The sequence below is a fragment of the Trichoderma harzianum genome (assembly GCF_003025095.1).
Source record: "Trichoderma harzianum CBS 226.95 unplaced genomic scaffold M431scaffold_23, whole genome shotgun sequence".
In the NCBI taxonomy this organism is placed as follows: Eukaryota; Fungi; Ascomycota; class Sordariomycetes; order Hypocreales; family Hypocreaceae; genus Trichoderma; species Trichoderma harzianum.
This window is the reverse complement of record NW_020209271.1, coordinates 137,907-163,391: the sequence shown is the minus strand read 5'-3', so window position 1 is coordinate 163,391 and position 25,485 is coordinate 137,907. Positions and strand designations below refer to the sequence as shown.

General features: G+C 47.1%; 10 protein-coding genes across 10 annotated transcripts; 7 read left to right on the top strand and 3 right to left on the bottom strand.

Moving 5' to 3' along the window:
* Positions 1-1,230: 1,230 nt before the first annotated feature.
* Positions 1,231-3,556, top strand: M431DRAFT_10644 (GMC oxidoreductase; the record flags this gene model as incomplete). Its single annotated transcript, XM_024911616.1, has 6 exons — positions 1,231-1,328; positions 1,383-2,323; positions 2,395-2,617; positions 2,669-2,885; positions 2,945-3,354; positions 3,418-3,556. 6 exons carry the CDS (start codon positions 1,231-1,233, stop codon positions 3,554-3,556), a joined length of 2,028 nt encoding a protein of 675 aa, XP_024768366.1.
* Positions 3,557-5,390: 1,834 nt separating this feature from the next.
* Positions 5,391-6,587, top strand: M431DRAFT_500888 (carbohydrate-binding module family 1 protein; the record flags this gene model as incomplete). Its single annotated transcript, XM_024917959.1, has 1 exon — positions 5,391-6,587. One exon carries the CDS (start codon positions 5,391-5,393, stop codon positions 6,585-6,587), a length of 1,197 nt encoding a protein of 398 aa, XP_024768365.1.
* Positions 6,588-7,133: 546 nt separating this feature from the next.
* Positions 7,134-9,557, bottom strand: M431DRAFT_21119 (hypothetical protein; the record flags this gene model as incomplete). The annotated part of the gene is made up of 8 exons (XM_024913450.1): positions 9,432-9,557; positions 9,347-9,370; positions 9,161-9,282; positions 8,657-9,084; positions 8,311-8,600; positions 7,838-8,224; positions 7,536-7,780; positions 7,134-7,485 (listed from the first exon to the last, which is right to left on the bottom strand). The coding sequence occupies exons 1-8, from the start codon at positions 9,492-9,494 to the stop codon at positions 7,134-7,136; spliced, it is 1,911 nt and encodes a 636-aa protein (XP_024768364.1). The 5' UTR covers positions 9,495-9,557.
* A 319-nt stretch (positions 9,558-9,876) lies between these two features.
* Positions 9,877-11,373, top strand: M431DRAFT_99303 (hypothetical protein; the record flags this gene model as incomplete). Its single annotated transcript, XM_024925134.1, has 8 exons — positions 9,877-9,921; positions 10,061-10,157; positions 10,214-10,326; positions 10,394-10,516; positions 10,574-10,646; positions 10,714-10,817; positions 10,870-11,147; positions 11,199-11,373. The coding sequence occupies 8 exons, from the start codon at positions 9,877-9,879 to the stop codon at positions 11,371-11,373; spliced, it is 1,008 nt and encodes a 335-aa protein (XP_024768363.1).
* A 734-nt stretch (positions 11,374-12,107) lies between these two features.
* Positions 12,108-13,355, top strand: M431DRAFT_155041 (hypothetical protein). The gene is made up of 4 exons (XM_024912921.1): positions 12,108-12,348; positions 12,412-12,560; positions 12,693-12,926; positions 12,989-13,355. The coding sequence occupies exons 1-4, from the start codon at positions 12,168-12,170 to the stop codon at positions 13,100-13,102; spliced, it is 678 nt and encodes a 225-aa protein (XP_024768362.1). The 5' UTR covers positions 12,108-12,167; the 3' UTR covers positions 13,103-13,355.
* A 364-nt stretch (positions 13,356-13,719) lies between these two features.
* On the top strand, positions 13,720-14,807 carry M431DRAFT_155037 (hypothetical protein). Its single transcript, XM_024912920.1, has 2 exons — positions 13,720-13,769; positions 13,833-14,807. The coding sequence occupies exons 1-2, from the start codon at positions 13,725-13,727 to the stop codon at positions 14,682-14,684; spliced, it is 897 nt and encodes a 298-aa protein (XP_024768361.1). The 5' UTR covers positions 13,720-13,724; the 3' UTR covers positions 14,685-14,807.
* On the bottom strand, positions 14,758-16,877 carry M431DRAFT_513478 (hypothetical protein). Its single transcript, XM_024920029.1, has one exon. It carries the CDS (start codon positions 16,784-16,786, stop codon positions 14,768-14,770), a length of 2,019 nt encoding a protein of 672 aa, XP_024768360.1. The 5' UTR covers positions 16,787-16,877; the 3' UTR covers positions 14,758-14,767.
* An 838-nt stretch (positions 16,878-17,715) lies between these two features.
* M431DRAFT_10637 (hypothetical protein) lies at positions 17,716-19,360 on the top strand (the record flags this gene model as incomplete). The annotated part of the gene is made up of 2 exons (XM_024911612.1): positions 17,716-18,130; positions 18,213-19,360. 2 exons carry the CDS (start codon positions 17,716-17,718, stop codon positions 19,358-19,360), a joined length of 1,563 nt encoding a protein of 520 aa, XP_024768359.1.
* An 861-nt stretch (positions 19,361-20,221) lies between these two features.
* Positions 20,222-21,532, bottom strand: M431DRAFT_487406 (hypothetical protein; the record flags this gene model as incomplete). The annotated part of the gene is made up of 1 exon (XM_024916477.1): positions 20,222-21,532. The coding sequence occupies one exon, from the start codon at positions 21,530-21,532 to the stop codon at positions 20,222-20,224; it is 1,311 nt and encodes a 436-aa protein (XP_024768358.1).
* Positions 21,533-22,352: 820 nt separating this feature from the next.
* Positions 22,353-23,276, top strand: M431DRAFT_99410 (hypothetical protein; the record flags this gene model as incomplete). Its single annotated transcript, XM_024925148.1, has 1 exon — positions 22,353-23,276. One exon carries the CDS (start codon positions 22,353-22,355, stop codon positions 23,274-23,276), a length of 924 nt encoding a protein of 307 aa, XP_024768357.1.
* Between the last annotated feature and the right edge of the window lie 2,209 nt (positions 23,277-25,485).

Genomic DNA, 25,485 nt, shown 5'->3' with positions numbered 1-25,485 from the left:
TTGGCGAGACACATGACTAGAATTCAAGTTCGAAATGGTAACTGAGGTTGAAAGAATACCCGAAAGGATCGATGCCGGGCGTTCCATTTGGCATAGTTGATGCGGGGGTTGCGTCTGAAGGCTCCCAAGTTGACAGGCCATTCTACCTGCATTGTATTCAGCTAATAGCAATGCGGTAAAACTCGGCCACCATGTCAAAGGCCTATCTCAAAATGAAACCCCAAGTTTCGTATACGACTTCGAAGCCCCTCACCGGCAGTTACCATCATTTCTCAGATTGAAGAAACACGTCACACGGATGTGATAATGTGCTTACATCTTGATGATGAATGGCTGTTATCCCCGCACTTGCTACAGGCAGAACACAACATTGGAGATCTGATATCATGAGGGGGCTGTGTTTCTCCCCACAGTCTGTGCGTTGCAAGAATCCGGGGTGCATGAACTGTGGCTCTGATTAGTTCGAATGCTGGAGCAAAAACCAAATAAGCGGGGAGAAGGTTTCGAACAATTGGACATTCCGCCTGCAATTGTTCTAGCCATTCATAATCGTCCAATGACAGGAGGTGAGCAGAATCCTTGGTTCAGTAGGTGGCACACTTGCCAAGCATGGAACTCAGTCAACTCAGCCTGTATCGTTACCTGATTCACAAAGTTGGGCTACGATAATGTCTGTAGATATTTGGATGAATTGAATGTCTGAAAAAGAAGTTTTTCACAATTGGAAAGCAACAGGGTGTTGCTGTCTGGAATGCCTCCAAAATACATCAAGTAGATAACTCTTATCCATGGTGAAAGCATGAACATCTCAACACCGCTCACTGCCTGTACATCACCCCCGCAATCTTGGCCATGCAAGCCAGAAAGTTACATTCCCATCTTTCTTATGCGCACCTATTGGAAATGGTGGCAAGAATTCACGGATAAATGGAATGCTTGTCACTACAACTTGATTACGCTTATGGACCCCAAGGCTAGAACTACAATTGGCGATCCTGCCCTGGTTGTGAGGGGTTGGATACGACATATCGTTCGTCTCGTGCCATGAAGCAGAGTCTAAGGGAGATGTTTCGGATTTCCGAATAATTGGCCATCAGAATCACTGGTGTGTGGCCTCCGGACGTATATTTAAGGACACAGCCCATTCCACTGTGTTCTGGTTGTCCACAGAACAGTGTTACATTCTCTCGAGTCTCATCAACCAAGTCTTCCAACAAAGGGCCTGTGAAGATGTCAACACAGTATTCGGGGTATGGGAGTTCGCTGCCCGATGAGTTCGATATCATCGTGGCAGGAGGTGGAAGTTGTGGATGTGTAGTTGCGGGCCGGTGAGTCTTTCGCTCATTGAACATGACTTAAGTTATATGGACTAACAAGATTAGATTGGCAAACTTAGACCACAATCTCAAAGTTTTGCTCATTGAGGCTGGCGAGAGCAATCTTAACAACCCTTGGGTCTTCCGACCTGGTATTTACCCACGGAACATGAAACTGGACTCCAAGACTGCCTCTTTCTATGAGTCCCGTCCGTCTAAATGGTTGGCTGGTCGAAAGGCCGTTGTACCTTGCGCCCATGTCCTCGGTGGTGGTTCGTCAATCAATTTCATGATGTACACTCGTGCCTCAGCATCCGACTATGACGACTTCCAGGCCAAAGGTTGGACAACTCAAGAGTTACTGCCGCTCATGAGGAAGCATGAGACGTATCAAAGAGCTAGCCAGAACCGGGAAATACACGGCTTCGAAGGCCCAATCAAAGTGTCTTTTGGCAACTATACATATCCGATTAAAGACGACTTTCTTCGGGCTGCAGAGTCACAGGGAATCCCTGTAGTTGACGATCTCCAGGATTTAGTCACAGGTCATGGGGCTGAGCACTGGTTGAAGTGGATTAATCGAGACACAGGACGACGAAGCGACAGTGCACACGCTTACATCCATGCTACTCGAGCGGCACACTCCAACCTATATCTAGCTTGCAGTACAAAGGTCGACAAGGTCATAATCGAGAATGGGCGGGCCGTCGGCGTGCAGACAGTTCCCACCAAACATCTGGGCCCGGGCCAGCCTCCAACCCGCGTATTCCGAGCGCGCAAGCAGATCGTCGTATCGGGCGGGACACTCTCGTCCCCACTAATTCTTCAGAGATCAGGCATCGGTGACCCAGCAAAGTTGAAACAGGCGGGTGTCAACTGTTTGGTCAATCTTCCTGGAGTTGGGCTCAACTTCCAAGACCATTACTTGACCTTTTCAGTGTTCAGGGCCAAGCCAGATGTCGAGACGTTTGACGACTTCGTTCGGGGCGACCCTGAAGTGCAAAAGCGTAAGTGAATGAACTACGCGGAAGCCTTGCCCAAGTATCTGATTACGCGTACTAATGCTACTCTGATGTAGGCGTCTTCGATGAATGGCATCTCAAGGGAACCGGCCCTCTTGCAACCAATGGCATCGATGCAGGGGTTAAGATTCGCCCTACAGAGCAAGAACTAAAAGAGTTTGAGAGCTGGCCAACTCCCCACTTCAAAGACGGCTGGAAGAGTTATTTTAAAGACAAGCCAGATAAGCCAGTGATGCACTACAGTGTCATATCCGGCTGGTTTGGCGACCACATGTTGATGTGAGCTTCGCAACGTCCAAGTATTTGGCTTCGTTCTGACAAATTTACAAGGCCTCCCGGGAAATTCTTCACCATGTTCCATTTCTTGGAATATCCTTTTTCGAGAGGCAGCACTCATATCAAGAGCGCTGACCCATACGATAGCCCGGACTTCGACTGTGGCTTCATGAACGATGAGCGGGACATGGTCCCAATGGTGTGGGGTTACATTAAATCCAGGGAGACGGCACGGAGAATGGATGCATATGCGGGAGAGGTGGAGACCATGGTTCGTTGCATCTTCCTTGCAATAATATGTGACTTTGATGACTTATCTCTTATGTATAGCACCCCTTCTTTGAGTATGACTCTCCAGCAAGAGCTCATGATATGGATCTGGCCACGACCAAGGCCTACGCCCTTCCGGGTAACTTATCAGCTGGAATCACACATGGCAGCTGGTCTTCTTATCTCCCTGAAGCTGACACTAAAGCCGGCGTCAATATCCTGTCTTCCAACAAAGTCAATACGCGCCAAGAGCTCAAGTATAACAGCAATGATATCAAGGCTATTGAAGAATGGGTCAAGCGCCACGTGGAGAGCACTTGGCACAGCTTGGGAACATGCTCTATGGCTCCCAAAGAGGGTAACAGTATCGTAAAGCACGGAGTCTTGGATGAGCGTCTGAATGTCCACGGCGTTAAAGGACTCAAGGTTGCCGATCTGAGTATCTGCCCCGACAATGTGGGCTGCAACACGTGAGTAACCCTCTCTGGCTAGTTGCCATTTTTCCCGCCTCGGAGCTAAATGTGATATACTAGATACTCCACGGCTCTCCTGATTGGAGAAAAAGCCGCGATGCTTGTAGCTGAAGATCTCGGCTATTCTGGAGAGGCATTGGAGATGAAGGTTCCAACGTATCATGCACCCGGTGAACTGGCATTGCAGTATCGTCTCTAAACAAGATTGTTCCCACCCTCTCATTTCATGTTCTATTTGATCACATACTGTCATTATGAGTTATTGAGCGCTTGTTTGTGATTCTTCAATGTAACTACCCTGTATCGCTCTTTTCATTTAAGTTGACTTTTTTGTCTTTTTGTAGTTTAACTCTAAGGCCCAAATTGTCGATATGCAATATTTCATAGTAAGAGATATTATTATTGATGATCTAATCGTAAGATGATCTAGCAATCGCTGATGTTGAAGGAATGTTCGAATCATGTAGCATGATGCTCTATATAGAAAGTACCATTGAGACTTTGTCATTTAGCCAATGCAACTGATAAGAATACACACTTAATAAATAAATAAATAAATAAATAGCTGATTTTTATCTTCAAAACCGCAAAGGCGTGTAGTTTAACCAACTATACAGCCATGTGGGTAGCATCTACGAGGCTAGCTTTCACATCTTCAGTTGTAACGTGGTTCTCCCACTTCTTCAACAGTGATACGGGTGGATTCCATAGCGCCCGTTTAGTTATATGAGTTTCCCATAATGTCTATGGCTCTACTGGAAATAACTCGAGCTGCCTAAAACTCTCCAGACAATATCCATCAAATGGAAGCTCTGATATCAATTCTATTTAAGATATAGGTAGATTGTGACACGGCTGGTATCACGCCGCGCAACTGACTGTAGCTCAGGTATCGATGACTCCCCCACCTAAACCGTTTGATTCGATTCATTGTAGCATCTCCGTGTCTCCATCTGTGCCGCGGTCGGCGCCTACCAGCTTCGACTGGTCGCAACCAATAGCATCAAGTTGCCGTCTTATCCGAAATTACGGAGTAAAGGCACCGCCACGTGCAGGAACAGAGAGCCTGCCCTGCTCCGATATTAGACAAGCCCTATCACGAAAGCGGAAGCTCTAGCTGAAGGAGCTGACAAAACTGGCTAGACTCTAAACACTCTGAGAGAAGCCAGCGAGTATTACAGCCGAGTGTTAACAAGAAGCATTGCTTTCAATACTGCGTACATTGGAGGTTTATTTGGAAAGAGGGTCTTGAAGGGTCTCGAGCAAACAGGGATCGTTTGACCCTCTTACTAAGGAAGAGGAACAAAAAAAAAAAAAAACCCCTAAAAATTAGGTGAAAAGATCTTTTTTTCTCTCACGAAAGTAAACAGCTTTCAGCAGGCAGGTCGTCTAAATGCACCATGAGGTCAATCACAGATGCAGATGCATTTATTGGAACTGGTTCCTGCATATTGACATGCGTGTGATGGGTGACGTTCTCTAACCGCTTTTGCTACTCTCAACCTTCCGCATTAGACGTTAAATCATCTTGACCCTGGCAGTATTAGAGCATAACGTTGCATCAATATCCTACTAATCGCAGTGAGATATGCCATCTACAGTCCACATCATCAGGACTGCCGGTGGGTTTGTCGAGCTAATCCCTATCGCAGTCGCTGCCGTGATTGTACAGCACAAAGATAGTGCGGAATGTTTCAGTCGTCCAACCAACTGCCCATTCATGTAACCATGTCAGACTGCGAGCTGGAGCCGCCTGGGTGGGTTATGTCAATTAGCATAGCACCTACCATAATCTTCTGGCACGATGCTACCTGTGTAAGCCTGAGTCTAGCTGCCTCATTGGTCCTGTTGCAAAGACTATGGCATTGACTTGAAACATTTCGACGGTTGCCTATCTAACTGATATAAAGACTTCGATCTGCTCTCGTCTTCCCCAATCCATCATCACGACAAGCCAATCCAGAGCTGTCTCCGGTCCTTCCTAGTCATTCCTTACTTTTACATTCATTAAATATTTCGACGAACTAGTCAACATGCCTTCTCTTTCTTTCACTGCTGCCCTCGGGCTTTTGTCTCTTCTCCCTGCTGCGCAGGCTGGCTGGAATCAAAACAGCAACGACAACATCGTGGTCTACTGGGGTCAGAATTCCGGCAGCGTTGGCCAAAACAGGCTCTCATACTACTGCCAGAACGCCCCTGATGTCGACGTCATCAACATTTCCTTCATGGTTGGCATCACCAACCTCAACCTCAACCTTGCCAATGTTGGCAACAACTGTACCGCTTTCCCTCAGGCTCCCAACCTGCTTAACTGCCCCCAGGTTGCGGCCGACATCGTCGAGTGCCAGCAGACCTATGGAAAGACCATCATGATGAGTCTGTTTGGCTCCACTTACACCGAGAGTGGCTTCAGCTCCTCGTCCGCTGCCGTGTCGGCTGCCCAGGAGATGTGGGCCATGTACGGCCCTGTCCAGAGCGGCAACAGCACTCCTCGACCTTTCGGTAACGCCGTCGTTGACGGTTTCGACTTTGATCTTGAGGATCCTATCGAGAACAACATGGAGCCCTTCGCCGCTGAGCTGAAGAGCTTGATGGATGCCGCCACCTCCAAGAAGTTCTGGCTCTCTGCTGCCCCCCAGTGCCCCTACCCCGATATCTCGGACGAGAGTTTCCTCGATGGAGAAGTGGCCTTCGATTGGGTTAATGTACAGTTCTACAACAACGGATGTGGTGTCTCTCACTACCCTGCCGACTTCAACTGGGCTACTTGGGACAACTGGGCCAAGACTGTCAGCGCCAACAAGAACGCCAAGGTTCTCATTGGTACTCCCGCCAACGTCGGTGGTGCCAACGCTGGATCCTTCCCTACCGACTCTCAGCTGTCTGGAGCTATCAGCCTTGCCAAGGGCACTTCTAGCTTCGGTGGTGTGATGCTGTGGGATATGGCTCAGCTCTTCTCTAACACCGGATACCTGGCCAAGATCGTTGCTGATCTGGGGGGCTCGGCTTCTACTCCTCCCCCTCCCCCTCCTTCTACCACCCTGGCAACTGTCACCCGAACTTCCACTGCCGCCAGCGGACCTACCTCCTCTGCTCCCCCCTCCGGTGGTAACGGTGGCTCTGTTCCCCAGTGGGGTCAGTGCGGTGGTGATGGATACACTGGTCCTACCCAGTGCCAGGCTCCCTTCAAGTGTGTCGTTGAGTCGGAGTGGTGGTCTTCTTGCCAGTAAAGGGTTATCCGGATCATCTATAGAGATCTATACCCCTTTTGCTCTTGAAGTCTGGATATAGAGGGAGGGCGACGCTTGCATTCCTTCTTTTTGGCTTCTGAGTAAGCCCCTTCGCTTCAACATTGTATATATTTTCTTCATTCCGGTATATATATTTGGATTGGAAGTTGTATCTAAGTCTCATTTATGTTTATGATTACAGCTTGTACATTCATGGCCACCAAAATCTAGACAATATATAGGTTTTGCAAAATTGTTCTCAAGTTTTTCTGTAACGTGATTACCGCTGACTGACACTGATGTGCCATATTTTATCGGAGTGACCACCTCTTAGCATCCTGAGTCAGATATTTAACAAGTACGTATCCTATTGAAGACGACGATAATATTAGACATTAAAGGAATATTCTACTGAGCTATAACAGTATATACTAGAGAAGTATAGCTGCAGTAGCAAGCGCTAGAAGGACATAGCAAATATAGCAGAAAGGTAAGCCTAATATAGTAGTATCCCAGGAACCTGGTATACATACACGCAATGATTGACTAAGACGTCATTTCACTGGTGAATTCATTTGTAATTGTCGGCATAAACTCTTGGTCAAACGAGGATACGGTCGTTGTGAATCCCAAGATGTTCAAGTAATGGTTAAATTCGTCATCAGTAAAACTTTGGTTCCATACTCTTGGGCTGGAACCGGATTCAACATATAGCTGTGCGAGCTTATGGAGTAGTTGAAACAGTACTTGGCGACGCCTGGCTGACTTTGAAGAGAACTCCAGAGGCTGCAGCGATGTGACAAAGTCACCAAGACGGGCGAGATCAACAGGATTAGAAGCCTCGATGCATTGACGAAAGAGAACAATGAAGGGCACGAATGGCATGTTCAAAATGATACTTCAACTATAAGCAGCACGTCATTATGAGTCTAGAAGGGAATGACTTACCGATTGATGTACCTTGCCACAGAGGTAGGTTCATTAGTGCAGGCCTGTAGTGCTGCTATAGCATGTTGATGGGCATCCATTGCTTTGCTCGCAGCCTCGAAGCAGTCTGGGGAAATACAAGAGTCAGGTGTAAGAACGGCTCTGTGGATAAGTGTGAGCACCGAGAGAAGTTCAACTTGCTCAGCGGCAAGGTGTGCTTTGAGCAATACATCCGTACAATGAGAACTGAGGGTATTATCGAACCCCTTGACGTTGTTAGCAGATAGTCCATAGCTAACACAGTTGACTTCAGGTTTTCTTACATCAATCAACATCTGCAGTTCACCAGACAGAGATTTAACGCTATGCAGACGGTCTGAATATGATCGTGACAGACCAAATGAGCTGTATAGCTCGTCGTAGACCCTACCTTGAATATTGGCAGATTTATTCCACCTCATGTCCATAGATTCGCATGCTAATGACACGTTGTACTCTTGGATATTGGATGATCGTCCGAGCCGCAGCGACAAGCTTTTGTCTATTCGGTATATAGTAAAGAAAAGCCGCTGCTTAGCCTTTTTGATGTCTTCTCCGTCAGTTTCAAGAAATGAATCCTGATGAAAACCTAGCGTCTGGCATAGGTGTGAAGCTGAAGACGAGAATGTCCAGGCGAGAACGTCTTTACAGAGTTCAATTGCATGCAGAGACTGTTCAACGAATTAGCTCCTGTAGCCTATCTCGAGTCTCCCATTGATATGCAGATGTGAAATTTATCCCATATGCAGGCACTTACACCCATGGCTAGCGCTGCAATGACTTCCATAGAGGCAGGTAATAGAAATGGAAGGCGAGAGAACGCGCCTTGAAAGTTTTCGCAGCATTGTCTGCTATACTCATGAAATTTGGACTGCTTGGATAGGATTGCGTATTCCGCATAAAGCCAGTAAAAAGTACCGTTGGTGAGAATAAATTCGACTTCAGTATACCCATTGACGGAAAAGTAAACCTTTTGGCAGATTTCAACCAGTCTTTCAAGAGGTAAAATATGCGACAACCGTGTTACAATGTAGTTCGAATGATTTTCTGCCAACTAATGAGTTCTTGGAGGAAAGTAAGCCGAGAGCAAATATGCATCGTACCTTTTGCCCATTTGAGAATGAACACGGCAGCCTCCAGTGGTGGCAAGCTCTTCGCCTTGCTGCAGGTAGACGTTGGATGCGGCTGATCTGAGAATGAGATTTGGTGAACCACAATTTCATCGTTTTTGTGGCGCAATAGATCTCGCAGGCATGCTAGAAGGTCATCTCTCTCAAGATCCGAATCAAGTGTAGTCTGCGCTGCTATACTATCCACGAATCGTTTAGCTTCAAGTGAATGAGCCGTGAATGATGACCCTCCTGTGAATGGACAAGGAGATTTCCGTCCGCTCTCTATTGTATCTTGAATCAGGGGGCTATCCGAATCTGCTCTGTGATGAGACTGATGCTCTCGCAGATCAGAGCTACGTTCTTGCAGCAGCTTTTTGATCTCGTCAATGCCTCCAGATATTTCATCAAACTTTCTCTCACTTTACAGGGGGAAACCAATTGAGGCCGTGTTAGAACGATTCCGAATATCTGTCGAACTGAGTTCTGATAACTCACTACTTGGCTGATATGATAACCCTCTGGCCTGCTTCCTTTGCTCTTGACACAACGGTCGTGTGTGTGCAGCGAATTTTCGCGTTGTCACAGCTGGAGCAGGGGGATCCTCTATCGCATGCAACCTGGCATTAAGCGAATCAATATCAGCAATCGTTCTTCCGTTAGCTTGCATTTAGATTTGCATACCTTTCGGCTCCGACACTGGTCACACTGAATTGTTGTACAAGTCAGCACCTTTGATTGGAGCGCTTTGTGAACCTTGATCACTTACGGATCGCCGAGGAATTGCGGGCTGTTTGCGTGACCGCGCTGCCGCACACCCGCGGGTTTCCATGCTTGAGATAATATGGACTCTTTTTTTACGCGATTATTTTGCGGTAAGAAACTGATGTGGTTGTCGCGACTTGAGGCTTGGGAAAGGAGAGGAACAAAGATTAAGTCTGGTCCGGAGATGCGCGGGTTTCCGGGCCCCACGTTGTATTAGCCTTGCCGGCCAATCACGATTCTCTACGAAGCCAAGGCCTTATGGGTTCGTCATACTACGGAGAGTTTGTGTTATAAATCAATGGATAGCAGCAGGATGTTTATATGATCAGCAATATGAGTACTCGCTTATAAATATTACGAATTTCTTGCATTGGATTGAGATTCAAGTAAGTTAACTACTCAGTTAAATAACACCTCCGGAAAACCATTTCTCATACTCGCAAGTTGCCATGGCGTGGAATATCTTGATCACTGGCGCAGCCGGATATATGCATGTTTTTAACCCACAACATCTTGCTTTATGTAATTGACTAACAAAAAAACGTTAGTGGAGGGTCTCTTGTTGTTGGGCTTCTTTCTAGTGAGAGTGTCAAGTTTAGACCAGAAAACATCCATGTTCTCGTTCGTTCTGAGGAACAAGTGGGACACTTCACTTCTCTGGGTGTAAATGCCGTACAGTGTTCTTTGCTAGATGAGGACAAGATAACCGGGATTGTGCTTGAGAAAAATGGTAAAGCGCCCTTACACATCCAACCGGTGGCCTTTGTTTAACGTAATACCCCCCAGTCGATATTATTATTCATTGTGCAAGTTCACTGGATCCTAACCTGGCATACCCTTTGATCTCGGCTTTACAGAAGAGACGCCAAACTACCGGGAAAGACACATATTTTATTCACGTGAGAGAATCCCCCTGTCTTGAGTGTTAAAGCCATTATGAAGATGACAAATTCTCATTGAGCTCAGACGGCTGGAATGGGCGCCTTTAGCAAAGAAACAGGCTGGCCTCATGGCCCAGTAAAGGACACTGACCCTGTTTTCGAACTTGAGAAAAAAGTGCCAGAACATGATGCATTCCCCGTGACGCGGGTAAGGAGACATATCTGCATCAGCACTACATTCACATCATTCTAACCAGCATGCTAGGTGAGCGTCGCAATAACGGAATTCGCTCAGAAATTAAACGTAACATCCTTCATTGTATTTCCGCCACTTGTTTGTGAGTTCTATGAGCCTAGCAAGTCATTTACAATGGATTTGTTGACAGTCCATACCCGAATTGGTAGATGGTCGAGGTACTGGCCCGTACAAGAAGCTGTCCGTTCAGGTGCCTGGCCTCATTCGAGCGTTCATTGCGCAGAAGATGGTATACAAATTCGACTATGAAGGCGTAAGAAGTAAACCAACAACCATCAAAATACTTTATACTGACAATCTCATAGCGGTGGCCGGCAGCGCATATATCTGATGTAGTAGACTACTATCTTCTGCTCATCGACCTCATCATCCAAGGAAAGCCTCCCCAGAGTGGTGAAAAGGGATATTATTTCGCGGCGACTCATTATTTAAGCTGGTGGGAAATATCAGAAGGCCTGGCCAAGTCTCTTCATGCCCGCGGTTTAGCGAAGGAGCCGATACCGGCTGTTTGGCCAAGCGTAGAACTTGCTGAAAAGGCTCTCGGGTTTCCATCACCATACGTGCAGGTCGCGTTCAGTTCAAGGTCAGTGGAATTCTCCAGCTGAAGAAGCGGTTAGATCTAACAGGATAGTAGTCCACAGGGTACTGCAGACAAGAAATACGCCATTGGTTGGGAACCAAAGTGGAATGCTCCCGAATTTTTTAATATCATTGATGATGAGGTCCAGAGCGTACTTGACCTTGATATAGCTCGAGCTTCCATTGCAGATTTCTTCGCAAAGGACAATGTCGAGGGTTCGAAGGAATAAAGAAGGGTCGTGTAGAACTTGTATATCTGCTAGAATCTAGACCAATTAAGAGTATCGGCAAACTCCGGCTTAACAATTTGTCACGCAAGTTGGAAGTTCTCAAGGGGGTTCAGAAACATGGCTGCCATGGATTTCTGTACTGCACCTGGAGACTCTTATGCCTTGTGGTAGAACGGAACGAGCGCAAGGAGACTCATCCCTATTAGGAAAGCGCGCGCTCACTAGAAAAGATCTCGACAAAAGAATAAGCTTATTTCCGTGCTCTTTAAGAAGCCTTTGATCCATGATACCTTGCTTCTCCTTCAGAGACATCACGAGGTTAAAGCTTTGCGGCTTATTACTCTCAAGACTTCACGCATTTTTGGTATACAACAGGCGGAATTCCGCAGGGTGCAGACTTGATAGCATCCAGCTTACAGAACACCGGCAGATTCACTCGCTGGTCAGCCAAGCTGATGCACTATTTTGGCTTAGTTGTTGTGGGTGTCGAATTAAATCAATAACGAGGGCTTTGTATCACGTTCACTCTTGGAAACAAAGGCCAAGTCTTACTGTGTGACTTTTAAGACGGTTGTACGATGTACGTGTACATGGCTTCGTGAAAACTCTACTTCGTTGACAATGCGCATGTTGGAGCTGCTGACACTAATAAATCGCCAACCTCACCACACTAATAAGGCTTCTGCCAAGAGAAGCTCCATGAACCCTGCCATCCGTCTCTTATAAGTAGCGATCTCAGCCACTGGATTTGAGAGTCAACTCAAGCTTCCAACACATCACTAGATCTTTGCAAAATGCTGTCCCAAGTACTACGCTTTACTTTCCCGGCCGGTTCCACCATATCATCGGCAGCATTCCTGAAGCTTCGCCAGCAAATTGCTGCAGCGGGCGCAGCATCCCAATACTATGGCTACACTACGCCGACCAGAGTCTTGAGTCTACCTAGAAAGCGCCATGAGGCTTGTTGGGTCATTCGTAAGTATTGCTCTTGTTAGATACGTCTATAACGACTTAATTCTGACTGGCGGGGGGGACCAGATTGGCCTAACGAGCGACAAGACCGAAGCGCTGTGGCCGAAGGATTAATTAGCACTGGTATTACAGATGCAACATCTTTGGAGTTCGAATTCACTGAAGCTCAATTGGAACATTTGACCAAGGCGCTTGACGCTCCAATTTGCGAATTTGTATGTGTCTATTGTCTTACCTTGTCTTATCATTCATATGCTCTTATGTTTATTTTTTCTACCTTCATTTTTATTTGTATTTTGCATTTTATGCTGCACTCTGGAGAACCTTGCTTATGAAACGCGTATTAGGCTTGTATCCGACTGAGAGATGATGCCCCATTAGAAGACGAGGCTCTACAGAAATCAATGCATAAAACGTATTCCGATACTTACCAGATTCCAGGATTTACAGGCGGCTATTGGACATACGCTCTTAACTCCAACGAAACCGCGGGTGTATCTTGCAGCAGCCCTGGCCCGGAAACAATTCCCAAGTCCCACCGAAGACTCGGAGTTTATTATCTCGGATGGGATAGCATTGAGGTAGCAAAATTCGGGTGCATGATTACCACATTTGGGTAGGCCTAGTTGCTGACTGAATCCAGTTGCACGAAGATGGGACCCAAACGGCAGCCTTTTCCGAGGAGATTGACAAGTTGCAGCCATATTTTGGACCGGGATCAGGCGCTTTTTACACGATACTTCGCCAACATAAATAACGCGCTGTGCAAGAATAGCAGATACGCCATATAAGTTGGAGGTGTAAGGCTTGTGGCATTTAACGGGTGGTTGCCTAACAAAGGCTCGCGAGGCATTTCTGAAGGCTGTCCTTGGTTCGAATATGCCCCCTCATTCACAAAACTACATGCAGATGAAGGGCGAATTGCGTCGATGCGAATTCATTCTAGTTTCTATACTGGTGATAGGCCGCAATATAATAGCTAAAAGACAAACATCAATGATCAGGTTCAGACTTCATTTCTCTTTCTGTCGCTAGGTCTTCCAACATGGTTGTCAGCTGATTCTAGCTTCATCATAAATGGAATCAGCGAACAAAATGGATATACACGTGTAGCCACACCGCGTGCTTAATTTGTGCCCGTCATTAGGCTGCTGCCACATCTTCAATTCTTTCTCGCAATAGTGATATTGGATACTGCATACAGACCCACAGAGATGGGAGGCGCAGCTCAGGCGTGATAGTGGCGAAGGCATTGAAGTTTTGGCCAGGCTTAATCCAGTCTCGTCCCTGTTTAATAAGAACCATTCGGTTTCGAGGTTCTTTTTAAGCATTTCTTCTTTCTCCAAGGTAATTACAGTCATCTTACAAAAGCTTCTCAAATGGCACCGATATTAAAAGTTGCACTTATTCAGTTTCAGGCCAAGGTTGGTCGGCCTCGCTACCTTTTCTCAAAACATCCAAACTGACGTTTCGATATATCCAAATAGCCCCTTTGTGTGCAAGAAAACTTTGACAAAGCAGTTTCAGAAATCCGATCCGCTGCCTCACAAGGAAGTCATCTCGTTGTATTGCCAGAATATCACCTCGCATCATGGGTTCCAGAGGACCCTTCGTTTGCTACAGCCTGTGCAGCTTCCACGCAGTATCTTTCGCAGTATCAAAAGCTAGCTAGAGAGTTAAATATTCACATCGTTCCAGGGACCATTGTTGAACCTGTTACTATCCAGCCATCGGATGCCGTTGCTACTTCTCATCTAGAGCAAGACGTACAAGCAGGTGATCCCATAGTGGAGCTACACAACAAGACATACTTCATCGCTGCGACTTCTGGAGATATTCTAGGAACATACCAAAAGAAAAATTTGTGGCATGTCGAGCGCGGCGTTTTGACTGCTGATAGGCGAACGCCGCACAAGGCGTTTGATGTTCCGCTCCCCGGTGGCCATATCGTGCGAGTCGGTCTGCTTATATGCTGGGATCTCGCCTTTCCAGAAGCCTTGAGACAATTAGCTGCGGATGGTGCCAAGATTGTCGTTATTCCTGCATACTGGCACATTAAAAAGGTCAATCCGAGGCTTCTGGCTCTAAACGCGGACTCGGAAGCTGTGTTCTTGGATAGCGTTACTGTTGCTAGAGCTTACGAGAACACATGTGCCGTTGCGTTTTGCAACGCTTGGGGTCATAGCCAAGTTGCGTTGCCGGTGCTAGGATCACTTGGGAAACTGGGAGCTGAGAGGGAAGGCTGTCTCATTAGTGAGATAGACTTGGATGCTCTAGAAGTCGCAGAGAGTCATTACAAAGTCCGAGAGGATATAGGTGGTAAAGAATGGCACTATTAGTTTACATGCTATTAAGCTTTAGAGAATGTTTCATGAGCGGTCACTCACTGAGCGATGTAAGTAATATTTGGTCATTTGATATTTCATAGTATATATAGTTTCCGAAGCGAAGTCTTGAGCCTTTTCCCTAAAATCTGTGCCGCTTCCCCATTCATTAGAGCGTGGACATACGCATCTCCTAGTAGCTCAAAAGAATCCTCTGTAGGTATTCTTTCATCAATCAAAGATGAACAATTCTTCTCTGTTACCTTAGAATCGAGGCTCTTTGGCCTGAGAATAAACGGAATGCGTGTATCGCTTAGAATACACACTACATCGCCTGCCCGAACATTTGTATCACATATGCCAATGTATCCTGACTCCGTGAGCATCAAGCTGCGTCCTCGCATAGTAATAGCGACGAGTTCAACGTATGCGGGCCACTTGTGTAAAATCTCGGGCAAATGATGCCTCGAGGAACGTAGTTGCTCCAAGAACTGAGTTGGAAAGCGAGCGTCTTGCGCAAAATAAGAGTTGGCAGGAGTATGTTCCCAATTGGCCACCAAACTCACAGCGATGGCGCTGATAATGTGCTGGCCGGTGGGACCGTAGATGTCGGTACAGCCAGAAGAAAAGAAGCCTATTTGGTCGAAACTTGTTGCAATCGAACAAAGAAAGTTATTCAGGGCATGTTTAGCCTTGTGAACAGCTCCAGTGAGAGGTAGAATGTCCAGTGGGATGACAGCCTTAATAACGTCATACACTAGGCCAACAGCAACAAGAGCGCGTCTGTTATTTTTGAGGTTCATAATTTGGAAATGTTGTTTAGGTATCCCTCGTGAAGCATCACTGCTTTCTGGAGAGTGGTGGAGCGGTTTGTGGCGCATTGTTCCAGTCCAATCTGGTACCCATGATGGAACTCCTGTATCTTGACTTGCTACCTCTCTTTGCAGTGCTGGGCGCATAGCTGCAGCAAGTTGTAGTACGTGAGTGGTGGAGTTGTAATTGCTATCAAGAGGAAAGTCGTCCCTCAGCTTCATCATGAGAATAGCAAAGTCAGTGAAGATGTCGCTAATAGGTAGCCCGTAGTTAATATTTTCAACGAGGACCTGCATGCCTGCAGAGTTTGGGAACCAGTGTTGCATAACGCCGTATAACGCGTATAATCGATCCCTGGGATTGGAGCATTCAAAGCTGTCAAACTCCACGAGAGTATCGAGTGGTGTCTGCCGTTTCAGCATTGCATCTGCGTTTCTAATTCGCGACATTGTCCGCAGAATTGTACGGTGATCGTCGCTAAACCCGCCCTTGTCATTCTCAAACCATTCGACCAAGGCCAACTCAAAGGCATTCCAATGTATACTCGTTGCACCGTAATGCACCCAGACATCGTTGGCCAATACCACCTCTTGGATAATCCATCGCCGTTTAAACCATGATCTCTGAAGCAACGAGGTAATAGCCCGAGGCTGCGATTCATCGTCACCGAGAAAAGCGGATACAGCCTGATTAATTCTGAACCTCTTCCTCCAAGACCACTGGTCATTCCCACTCTCATTTTTCGGGTCTTTGAGGATGAGAGCAGCAAGGTCGGCGAAGAAATTAAGACATAGCCTTCCATGATTCAGAACGTCGTCAGGCCCTAGCCAAACAAGGACACTTGTAGCTCCAGCATAAGTCTTTGGGAAATTGGCAACTTGGCTGTTGCGTTCTACTATGTTGTTCTGATCGATGCAGACGGCGTCTACCCACAGGACGAGCGTCTCGGTCTGCTTTCTCAAGCAGTGTAGCGCAGCGTACAAGTTTTCAGTAATGCGAATTTCGCTGCTGGAAGAATTTGGAGAGGTGAGGGTATCATTATCGTCACTGTTGTGTATGACGTTTAGCGAGTGTGTAAATTCCGGCAACCCCCAAGTATATGATAAGGCCTGGTATTTTACATGTGCCTGTTCTCTTTTATTGTGTACGGATGTGTCGAGGCTGCGATCGACGATCTTTGTTTCCACCAGGTGACAGCTCAAGAAGCCGTCCGCCGGCGAATCACACGTTGGCATAAGATGCAACAGTCGGATAGAAAAAGTACCGCGAGATGAGGCGGACAAGGGACTATACTTGTAATTCATCCCTCTTGAGCTTTCAAATGACAGTGTTTAGAGTGCATAAGATAAAAACAGTTACTACATGATGAATGAATAAAGATGTACAGAATTTAATCCTATGGATTTTTCTTCGGTGATGGATGCCTAGGAGCATGTAAATAGCGCGATGCGGAGTAGAACTGCTAAGGCTGAGCTGCTCAGCCTCGTCTGGATAATTGAGGTTGTTGTATACTTGAGATAGCTGCCCGGGAGCGGGAGTCTCGGAACTACATGGCTGTAAAATGAATTAATCTGATAATACGAGTGCCCAATATCGAGAATGGGGCGATGCACTTGATAAGGACGCATGTACTTCAAAGCTGGAATTGTGCACCGGTCATCTCGAACACATTGAAGCAAGTCATCATATTTGATAAACATCTGCGTATAAATACAGGTTGTATTGAGAGCCGTACCTCGCGCGTATATGGCGGCGGCATCTGGCACGATATCTTACACGGCCTCGGCAACTACCGCCACATGTTGCACTTAATTTCCAGGTTACAACAGGTTCCTTGCATGTGCCAGCTGTAGATGTGGGAAATGATGGCGCAAAATTGCGACAGGCGAGCTCAATATCTGTAGGACATAACGTTAGAAAGAATAAGTGCCGCAGACCACTTTGCAAAGCTGTGGCTGGTACAGTGCTAATATCCTCCCATCATCATGTACTACTGTCTTATGGCGGTCACTGCTTCTGCCATACTGCGAGTCAGCTGATAAGATAATGTGGCACTTTATCCAAAAATGGACGGAGCTCTTAGGACACAGTTCTGCTGTACCTGGGCTCTCCTAGATTTCAACCCTCTAGCACAGAGTTATCATGTATTTCGGGCGCTGCTGTACAAGTGTAAGTCAGAGTGGGCGTTACGATTTATTTGCCATTTGTATTAGGTGAAACCTCCAGTACCACAATGGACGAAAGGCAACGGCGCATTTTTATAAACTATGACCCCTCTGATCCCCGGCCAAACCGCACGCAGCGCCAAGCAGTGTCTGCGTACATTGGAAAACACTTCCGAAACCGTTCGGCTCCTGCAAGACGAGCACAGCAAACCCCCAACGGAAGCGAAAATAGGCTACTTCCGCAGTCACTAGTCCCCTCGGTAGAGGCACAGGGTCGGCTTGTCATCCGGGGGTCACAGTTTCTTCATTCGAGTAATGAAGACGACCGACACTCTATAGAACATAATGCTGGGCCGGAAGCTCCCGAGTCCCCAGGCTCTAATATTGGAAATAGCATTATATTACTGCGGCCGGTAATAGAATGTTTCGTTCCAGCGTATCCGACTGAGCATCGAGAAAAGGTCTTTGATGTTCTCGATTTCCGTACGTTCTACCCTGTCTCAGATGTTGTCCCAAGGCTACATGTATATTCTACTACACCAGTTACTAAAAAAAAAATTGGCAGATATCCACTATCTTGCCGCTCGTTTGACGCATTGGGGTCCTGGTGCCAACCCATTCGTTCGCTGCTGGGTGCAAATGGTCTGTGGTGATATGGCGCTATTTGACTCAGTGGCCGCCTTCACACATGGCGTACGTATCACTACGCTGGAAGACAAAATCACACCTAGCACCACCATGTTGTGGCACAAGGCGCGAGCGCTGAAGGCACTGCAAGCCAAGATATCACCACAGGCAGAAGACAAGGTCGCAACTTGGACAGCGAACGAGACAATCCTGGCGACTTTCTACTTGATGGAAGGAGCAGCAAGATTCGGTTATGAATCTGAATTTAAAGCTCATTGCCTTGGGTTGCTTCGGATGATGCAGCTAAGGGGTCAGGTTGCGAGTGGTTGCTTGAAAGACCTCTATGTTATGCAGGCGGTGGGGCTGGTTGAGGGCACAGAAATGGCATCTAGTCTCAAGCATGACATTACTCAAGAAAGTCTTCAACTATCCAGCAATAAGCAGGCTGATGGCACTTCTGTTACAGCGACGATGGCACTTCGATACCCTCAGCCAGTTATCCAGCTCGATCGGTCGTTAAAGTCCGCGATTGATACCTTACCAGAGGGCTTCCGCGACTTGGCTATCTCGGGGAATCTCAGCGCTGATTTTATCTTCCTTCTTGGAGAGCAGTCTCAACAGTACGACGACATTACTCAGTCTGCGGAACGCCAAACTAAGGGAATCAAGGGAGCTCGTCTGTTGGCTAACCGGTCGCAGAGTGCGGTGGAACAACTGGCCTGTTTGGGCACAGTTGCATTCCTCACACGGCGCACGGCACAAATGCAGATGTTCCCTGAAGTAGCTCGTATCAACAGGCTGGCGATGCTGGCGAGCCAGATGCCATCTTTTAGCAAGGGAGGGACGTTGTGCTACCGTGAATTGAGGGTCTGGGCAACGCTTGTTGGTACCGAGATATCGATTACGGCTGGTGCAACTCTTAAGCAGCGTGCTCGTCAATTAATGATGGATTTAGTACTCCAGGAGAGGTGGATTGGTGGTTGGATTGATGTTGAGAGGATAGTCAAGCGATATCTATGGGATGAGAAGTCTCTCGCTGCCTGGAAGAGACACTGGGCGAATTATCAGGATCTAAACCAGGTTTAACATGCGTTAGAGTGCTTCTAAACAGAATCATAAGGAGTCATTTTTGTTGAGTTGTCACGTGGATCTGTGTGACGTGGATCTGTGTGACCACTCTCCTAGGTTAAGCCTACTACTTTCTGTTTACTGCTGTTTGCAGCTAGTTTTTTACTCTTTTATAGATTATTAGTATAGCATAACACAGAGAGTTTTGCACCTTTTAGCTTGTTAGGTTATGAGCCCTTGCGTTTTATTACGCAAGATAAGGAAGAAAAAGAAAAGAGGCCTTGCCGACGGCCTTACTAATGGCCTAGCCAACGGCTTCGCTGACGATCTAGTTAACAGTCTCGTTAACAATAACAATAACTAGCTACAAGGGCTAACCCAAACAGCTAAGTTATTACCTCAGTTAACGCCAGGAAGGCAAAAAGAAACTAAAGATACCCAGAAACGGAGGAGACAGCTTAAAAAAGGGGACCCAGAAACATAAGAAACGAGGGAAGATGCTTATCGACGAAGATAGCCCGGAAACGAGAGACCCAGAAACATAAGAAATAAGTGAAGATGCTTAAAAACAAAGCTGAAATCTGGAAACAAGAGACCTAGAAACGAAGGAGACGTATGGATCTTAGAAACGAGGGAGTATTTTGGAATATGTGAATTATAAATTTCGAGGGATTTGAAGTTGTGATGGCCTTGTTTGGATGATTAGTTGGGCTTGGGGGGAGGTGTTGAGTTGTCATGTGGATCTGTGTGACTACTCTCCTAGGTCAAGCCTGCTTTCTGTTTGCTGCTGTTTGCAGCTAGTTTTTCCCTCTTTCATAGATGATTAACACACAGCAGAACACAGAGAGTTTTGCACCTTTCAGCTTGTTAAGTTTCTATCTACAAGTCCAAGTCAACATAGCCGTACAAATTCATTGTCTGGGCATCCCCTGCCATCTGTTGAGCCCAGGTGCTCATCGCCCCGAGAAATGTTTGCACATTTTCTTCTCGGCTCATATCAATCGGATCTTGCCCTTTGCCCACTTGCCGGATTTGGCTGCCTGCAATGATATTGGCCAAAGCGAAGTCGTCTTGATCTACCTTTGGGTCAATGGCACCAGTGATGGCACCATTCAGCATGTCTTTACTCAGACTAAATTCCTGTGCAACCACCCGACCAAGGCCGACACCATCAACTGTTTTCAAAGCATCTAGCATCCCACGGATGGTCCTGAAACCTCCGGTAACGTACGTTTTTGTCTTGTGCAGTGCAGGCACAATCATGGCCGCAAACTCAAGGAAGAACGCTTCTCGTTTTCTTGTTGACTCACGTTCGTGCTTGAAAGCCATTGCCTGGTATGTGCCGCCACTGAGTTCAACAAAGTCAAAGGTTGCCTCTTCGAGCATGTGGCAGAGCTCTCTTGCTTCTTTCACTGTAAATCCACCTGACTGAAACTCCACACTGTTGATTTTAATTCCCAAAATGAAGTCTGAGGGTGTATTTGCCCTAATAGCTTGGGCAATCTCCATGATGAGACGGGCGCGGTTCCTCAGGCTACCACCATATGCATCTGTCCGGAGGTTGGTCGTTCGCGAGAGAAACTGCGAAAGCAAGTACCCGTGAGCACCTTGCAGCTCAATACCGTCAAAGCCGGCTCGGTGTAGGTACTGTGCTGCAAAGCTGAAACTGCGCACAATCTCGTTTATCTCTGCCTGAGAAGCAGGATGAGGTTTGGCAAACTCAAGTCCAAAAACTTTACCCTGGAGTTGAACATCACTGGCAGAGACGGGGTCAGGCTGGATTCTTCGTTCGACTTGTCGTCCTGGGTGTGTGACCTGCCCAGTAATAAGGCTACCATGTGCCCGTGCAACAGAAGCGAGCTTGACGAAGGCCTCAAAACGCGGTCCCTCGAATGGAGCATCCGTAGGAATGATGAGGTTGCCAGGTGCTTCAAGCTGGTCATATGCCAACATAATATTGCCAGTCAAGATATGCCCGAGGCCACCTTCTCCCCATCGCTGGTACACGTTGTGTATCTCTGTTGAGGGAATTCCCCGAGCCTCTTTCTTCTGAGGATCCCAGGAACTGAGCTTCTCGGTCATTGAGGCTTTCAAGAATCGATTAGATGCGATCCTCTGGCTAAACTCGAAGCGCAGCGGTTGTGCCAGTGGTGAAACATCTTCGCTAGCTGAAGGGAAGCGGGACGCCATTGTTGGTACTCCGGTGATTGGTATCTAGTAGATGGAAAGAGAAGTGATCTTCAAGCATGATTTTCGAATATGATGATTATGGGAGCTTTGGGGACTTTATAATAAACAAAATTCCAACTAGACCTTGTATTAGGGCATTGTCTTCTGGTGTTCACCAGTCACTAAGACCCTCAAAATGATGCAGTACCTGTTACTAAGAGACCAGACCAACGATATTACAAATGCCCAAGGTGGGGCACATGCTTCTTTCTCCGAACAGGACTCCGCGGCCGATGACTCCACCTTCCTGAAGAGGTATTTACTTTCATCGATAGCCAAGCCCACATGACGCATGATATACATACAGATTTCTATCAGCAACCACCTTTCGACATCAACTTTCGGGGCAATTCGAAGTTTCAAACCGCCAAGCTGACTCCTTGGCTTTGATTTTTGTGAGGAATGAGCTATGAACACACTAGCTTTCATCCAGTCGCCCGAGTCGCCCGACTGGCGTGGAGATTTTCAAGACTTTGGCTTTGTCGTGATTTGTAAACAGAAAGCCTTTTATTATCCAATGTCCGAGATTCTCATCTGCCGCCAGAATGTAGTGCCTACTACCACAGGACACTATTGCTCTGATTCGTTATTTCGCTCCTGGACTGCGAGATACCGAATTGCACAGTTGCGTTGGAGGCGGCGTCAACTAGTATTTAAGGGCCGCAATTTCTGTCTCTGAACATCATTGACCTCAGGATCATCACTCTCTTGGCTAGTTTTCTGAACGGTTACAATATCACTCTGCCACTTTCTTTCAAACCTTGGTGCACCTGCCGACAATATGCCTTCACTACATATCGCTCTTGTCGGCGCTACGGGCAACCTCGGCCCAGTGATCCTGCAAGCACTTCTTGCGGCCTCGCTCCAGACTACGGTCTTAACAAGAGTAGGGAGTGCTCACAAGGTCTCCGTACCAGCCGGATCGGAAAGCCTATTAAAGGTTCAGGAGGTAGATTACAACTCGCACGACAACCTCGTCTCCGCACTCCAAACTGTCGACGTGGTTCTGTCAACTCTCGGCTTTGCAGACCTGTTTAGCACGCAGAAAAAGCTGATTGACGCTTCTCTGAAGGCGAAAGTCTCTCGTTTCATCCCTTCGGAGTTTGGAAATGATTCAGCAAACCCTCTCGTCCGAAAGCTGCCGCTTTATGGGGACAAAATCAAGACCCAAGAGTACTTGGAGGGAAAAGCTGCTCAGAACCCAGGCTTCAGCTATACCATGTGTTATAACAACTCTTTCTTGGATTGGCAACTCCAAATCGGCTTTATGGTCAATCTAAAAGACCACAGTGCTACGCTATATGATGGTGGCGATGTTTTGTTCTCCGCGACTCGACTTTCAACCATTGGGAAGGCCGTGGTTGGTGTGATCCAAAATCTCGAAGCCACAAGAAATAAACATGTCTACTTCCACGATATCGCTATTACCCAGAATCAGCTCATTGACATTGCAAAGCGCATCGATGGAAAAGAGTGGTCGACGAATGTTGTCTCGACTGCTGAGATTGAAGAAAAATCTTATGAAATGCTGAAAAGCAGCGACCCGAAGGAAGTCGGAAATTCAGCGCTCGGATTTATTGCCCGGGCGTGCTGGGGCGCAGGATATGGAGGTAATTTCAGTGAGAAACTTAGCAATAATCTGCTCGGGATTTCAGGAATGAGCATTGACGACCTTGAGAAGTTGGTACGGGAAATTATTGGTTGAGCTTAAAACAGACGTCACATTACCTTTTGGCGGTGTCGTGGGATTAATATGACTTTGTATTAGTCCTGGGGTGAGTGAAGGGTAGTATTTGCAGAAAATGGCTGGCCACCTCCTGCGACAGCCACTATCGGACGATACTTCGTGTTCAAAGATGACCCAATACTTCCGAGAATTGAGTTTCTTCCAATAGCTGCTCTGTAGAGTAGTTCAGGTATTCAATATTATTATTCCAAGAAATGAGTTAAATTGAAGTTGGCCTGACTCTTTCCCTCGCACGACCAAGACTACTATGTCTCACTGATGCAAAAAAGCGTTTTTACGTCCGGGTAGAGATTAAAAACTTCCACGTCTAATTAAAGCCTAACAGTTCCGCAAAAACTGTCCCTCGGCGATTGACATCTGTTGCTACTCAAGTGGCGATGGTATTTGTCCGGAGTCAGTTCAAATGAAAACAATCCGGGCAGTTTTACGTAGGCCCTGAAACGACCAGAACGAATGCGTTAGAGTCAGTGCGGCGTCGGAATAGGTCTTGTTGCCTTAGCTGACATGGCGAAGTGAAATATCGGATAACAGAAATACACATGTATGTTGGACAGCACAGCTGATCTTATGTGCCGCGGCGGAAGCGCTGGACACAACCAACTCTTTCTAAGGCTCCAGCATTTTCTGGCTGCCTGCACAACCCTGTTTGGTACCCAGCTTGGTGGCCTGGGACCCTAAATTTTTCGCGTCTGGCATCTCTATCATTTGATGTCCGGGAAAAATGACGCCAATAAGCGTTTCAAGATTTGGCTCGTAGTATGGCCTTCGCTGAGGGTACGACCTGCTTGGAAGCTGCGCACGGTATGAGCCACAGTGCGCCACAAAAATGGTCTGTGCGGAGAGAACATGGAAACTTTACATTAACAAATGGAACGGACACTCATTTCGGGCGCTGCTGTAGCACTCAGTAATGTGACACTCCAGATAAAATACAGGCTGTCTGGTACTTACGACATTAGCCGCTGGTGAGATCACATGTGCAGGAATAGGTACTAGTGTGATCAAGACATAGCCACCCGTGGACAGCAAATTAGCCCATCATTCTCGCTCATAAGAATCACTCTCCAAGGTGCATAATCACGATATGTTGACTACCCTACCGCCGTCTTTCTAATGTTCTGTTTAGGATCTTCGCGATGTCGCATCTGCTCAAACAGCGGCGTGGGGAAACTTCATGTTTTCCAGCGGTTCGCTTTGCTTCGGGATGTACAGACTGCGTTGCAGACAAAGTGTGCACGGTTGCCGCACAGTTGCTGCAGGGTGAAAACTGGGTGAGTAACGGCTCCATGGCATGATGCCCGAGGTACATAGCATCCTGCGAAGAGCTGTAGGTCCGTGTAGAGAAAATCTAGGCGTATCATCCATGCGTGGCTCGCTTCGGTGGCATCTCCATTCAGCTCTTCTCAGCTTCTTGTCTGGCGTAGGCATTCTACGACGCCACGAAACTTCAGCTGCCTGCTGGGATTCATTATTCACGTACAGAGCAGCAATTGTCCCGTCCCACATGACTGAGAGTACATATGTAGTATTTCAGCAGCTCTGGGAGGTCGAGACTCAGCAGAGGCGCAGAGCGGCATGCCGCGGGCAGTGTTAGTGTCTGGGCGCGAGGCTTAGCTAGATGATAGAACCATACGAGTGGCACCAAACAATCAATGCTCTATTTCCACCAAATCCTCCTCTTGTTCGGATGCAGTTGATGCGACTGATTGACTGCACCTGCACGCTGGCTGTTGGATTGATTGAAATCTTTTGTCGGCCCTACTGGTCAATATTTGCAGCACTAGCAGTTCACTGCAGGCTGGACCTGGACGCGACTTGAACCTTGGTGCCACTCTCGCCACTTTAAAAGGGCGCGCTGTGATCGTCGGGGATCATCCATTGGAGTGGGAAGCAGAACCACAGCAATGACAACAATGACGGAATACGTGGGGACGAGGGGAACTAAATGCTGAGAACGAACGTCAGGCCTCTGGGCTTACGAGTATCGTATTTTACTGTACAGTCCTGGCAAATTTGAGGCCTCAAATTGTCGAGTCAGTTGGGGGACTTTTGACACATATGGGTGTTTGCAGCCTTAATGGCGTTGGTACGTGCAACACCACCGTCAAAAATGCACTGATCAGCCAAGGGTGCGTGTGGCGATGGAGTCGTAAAAACACCTCACCTG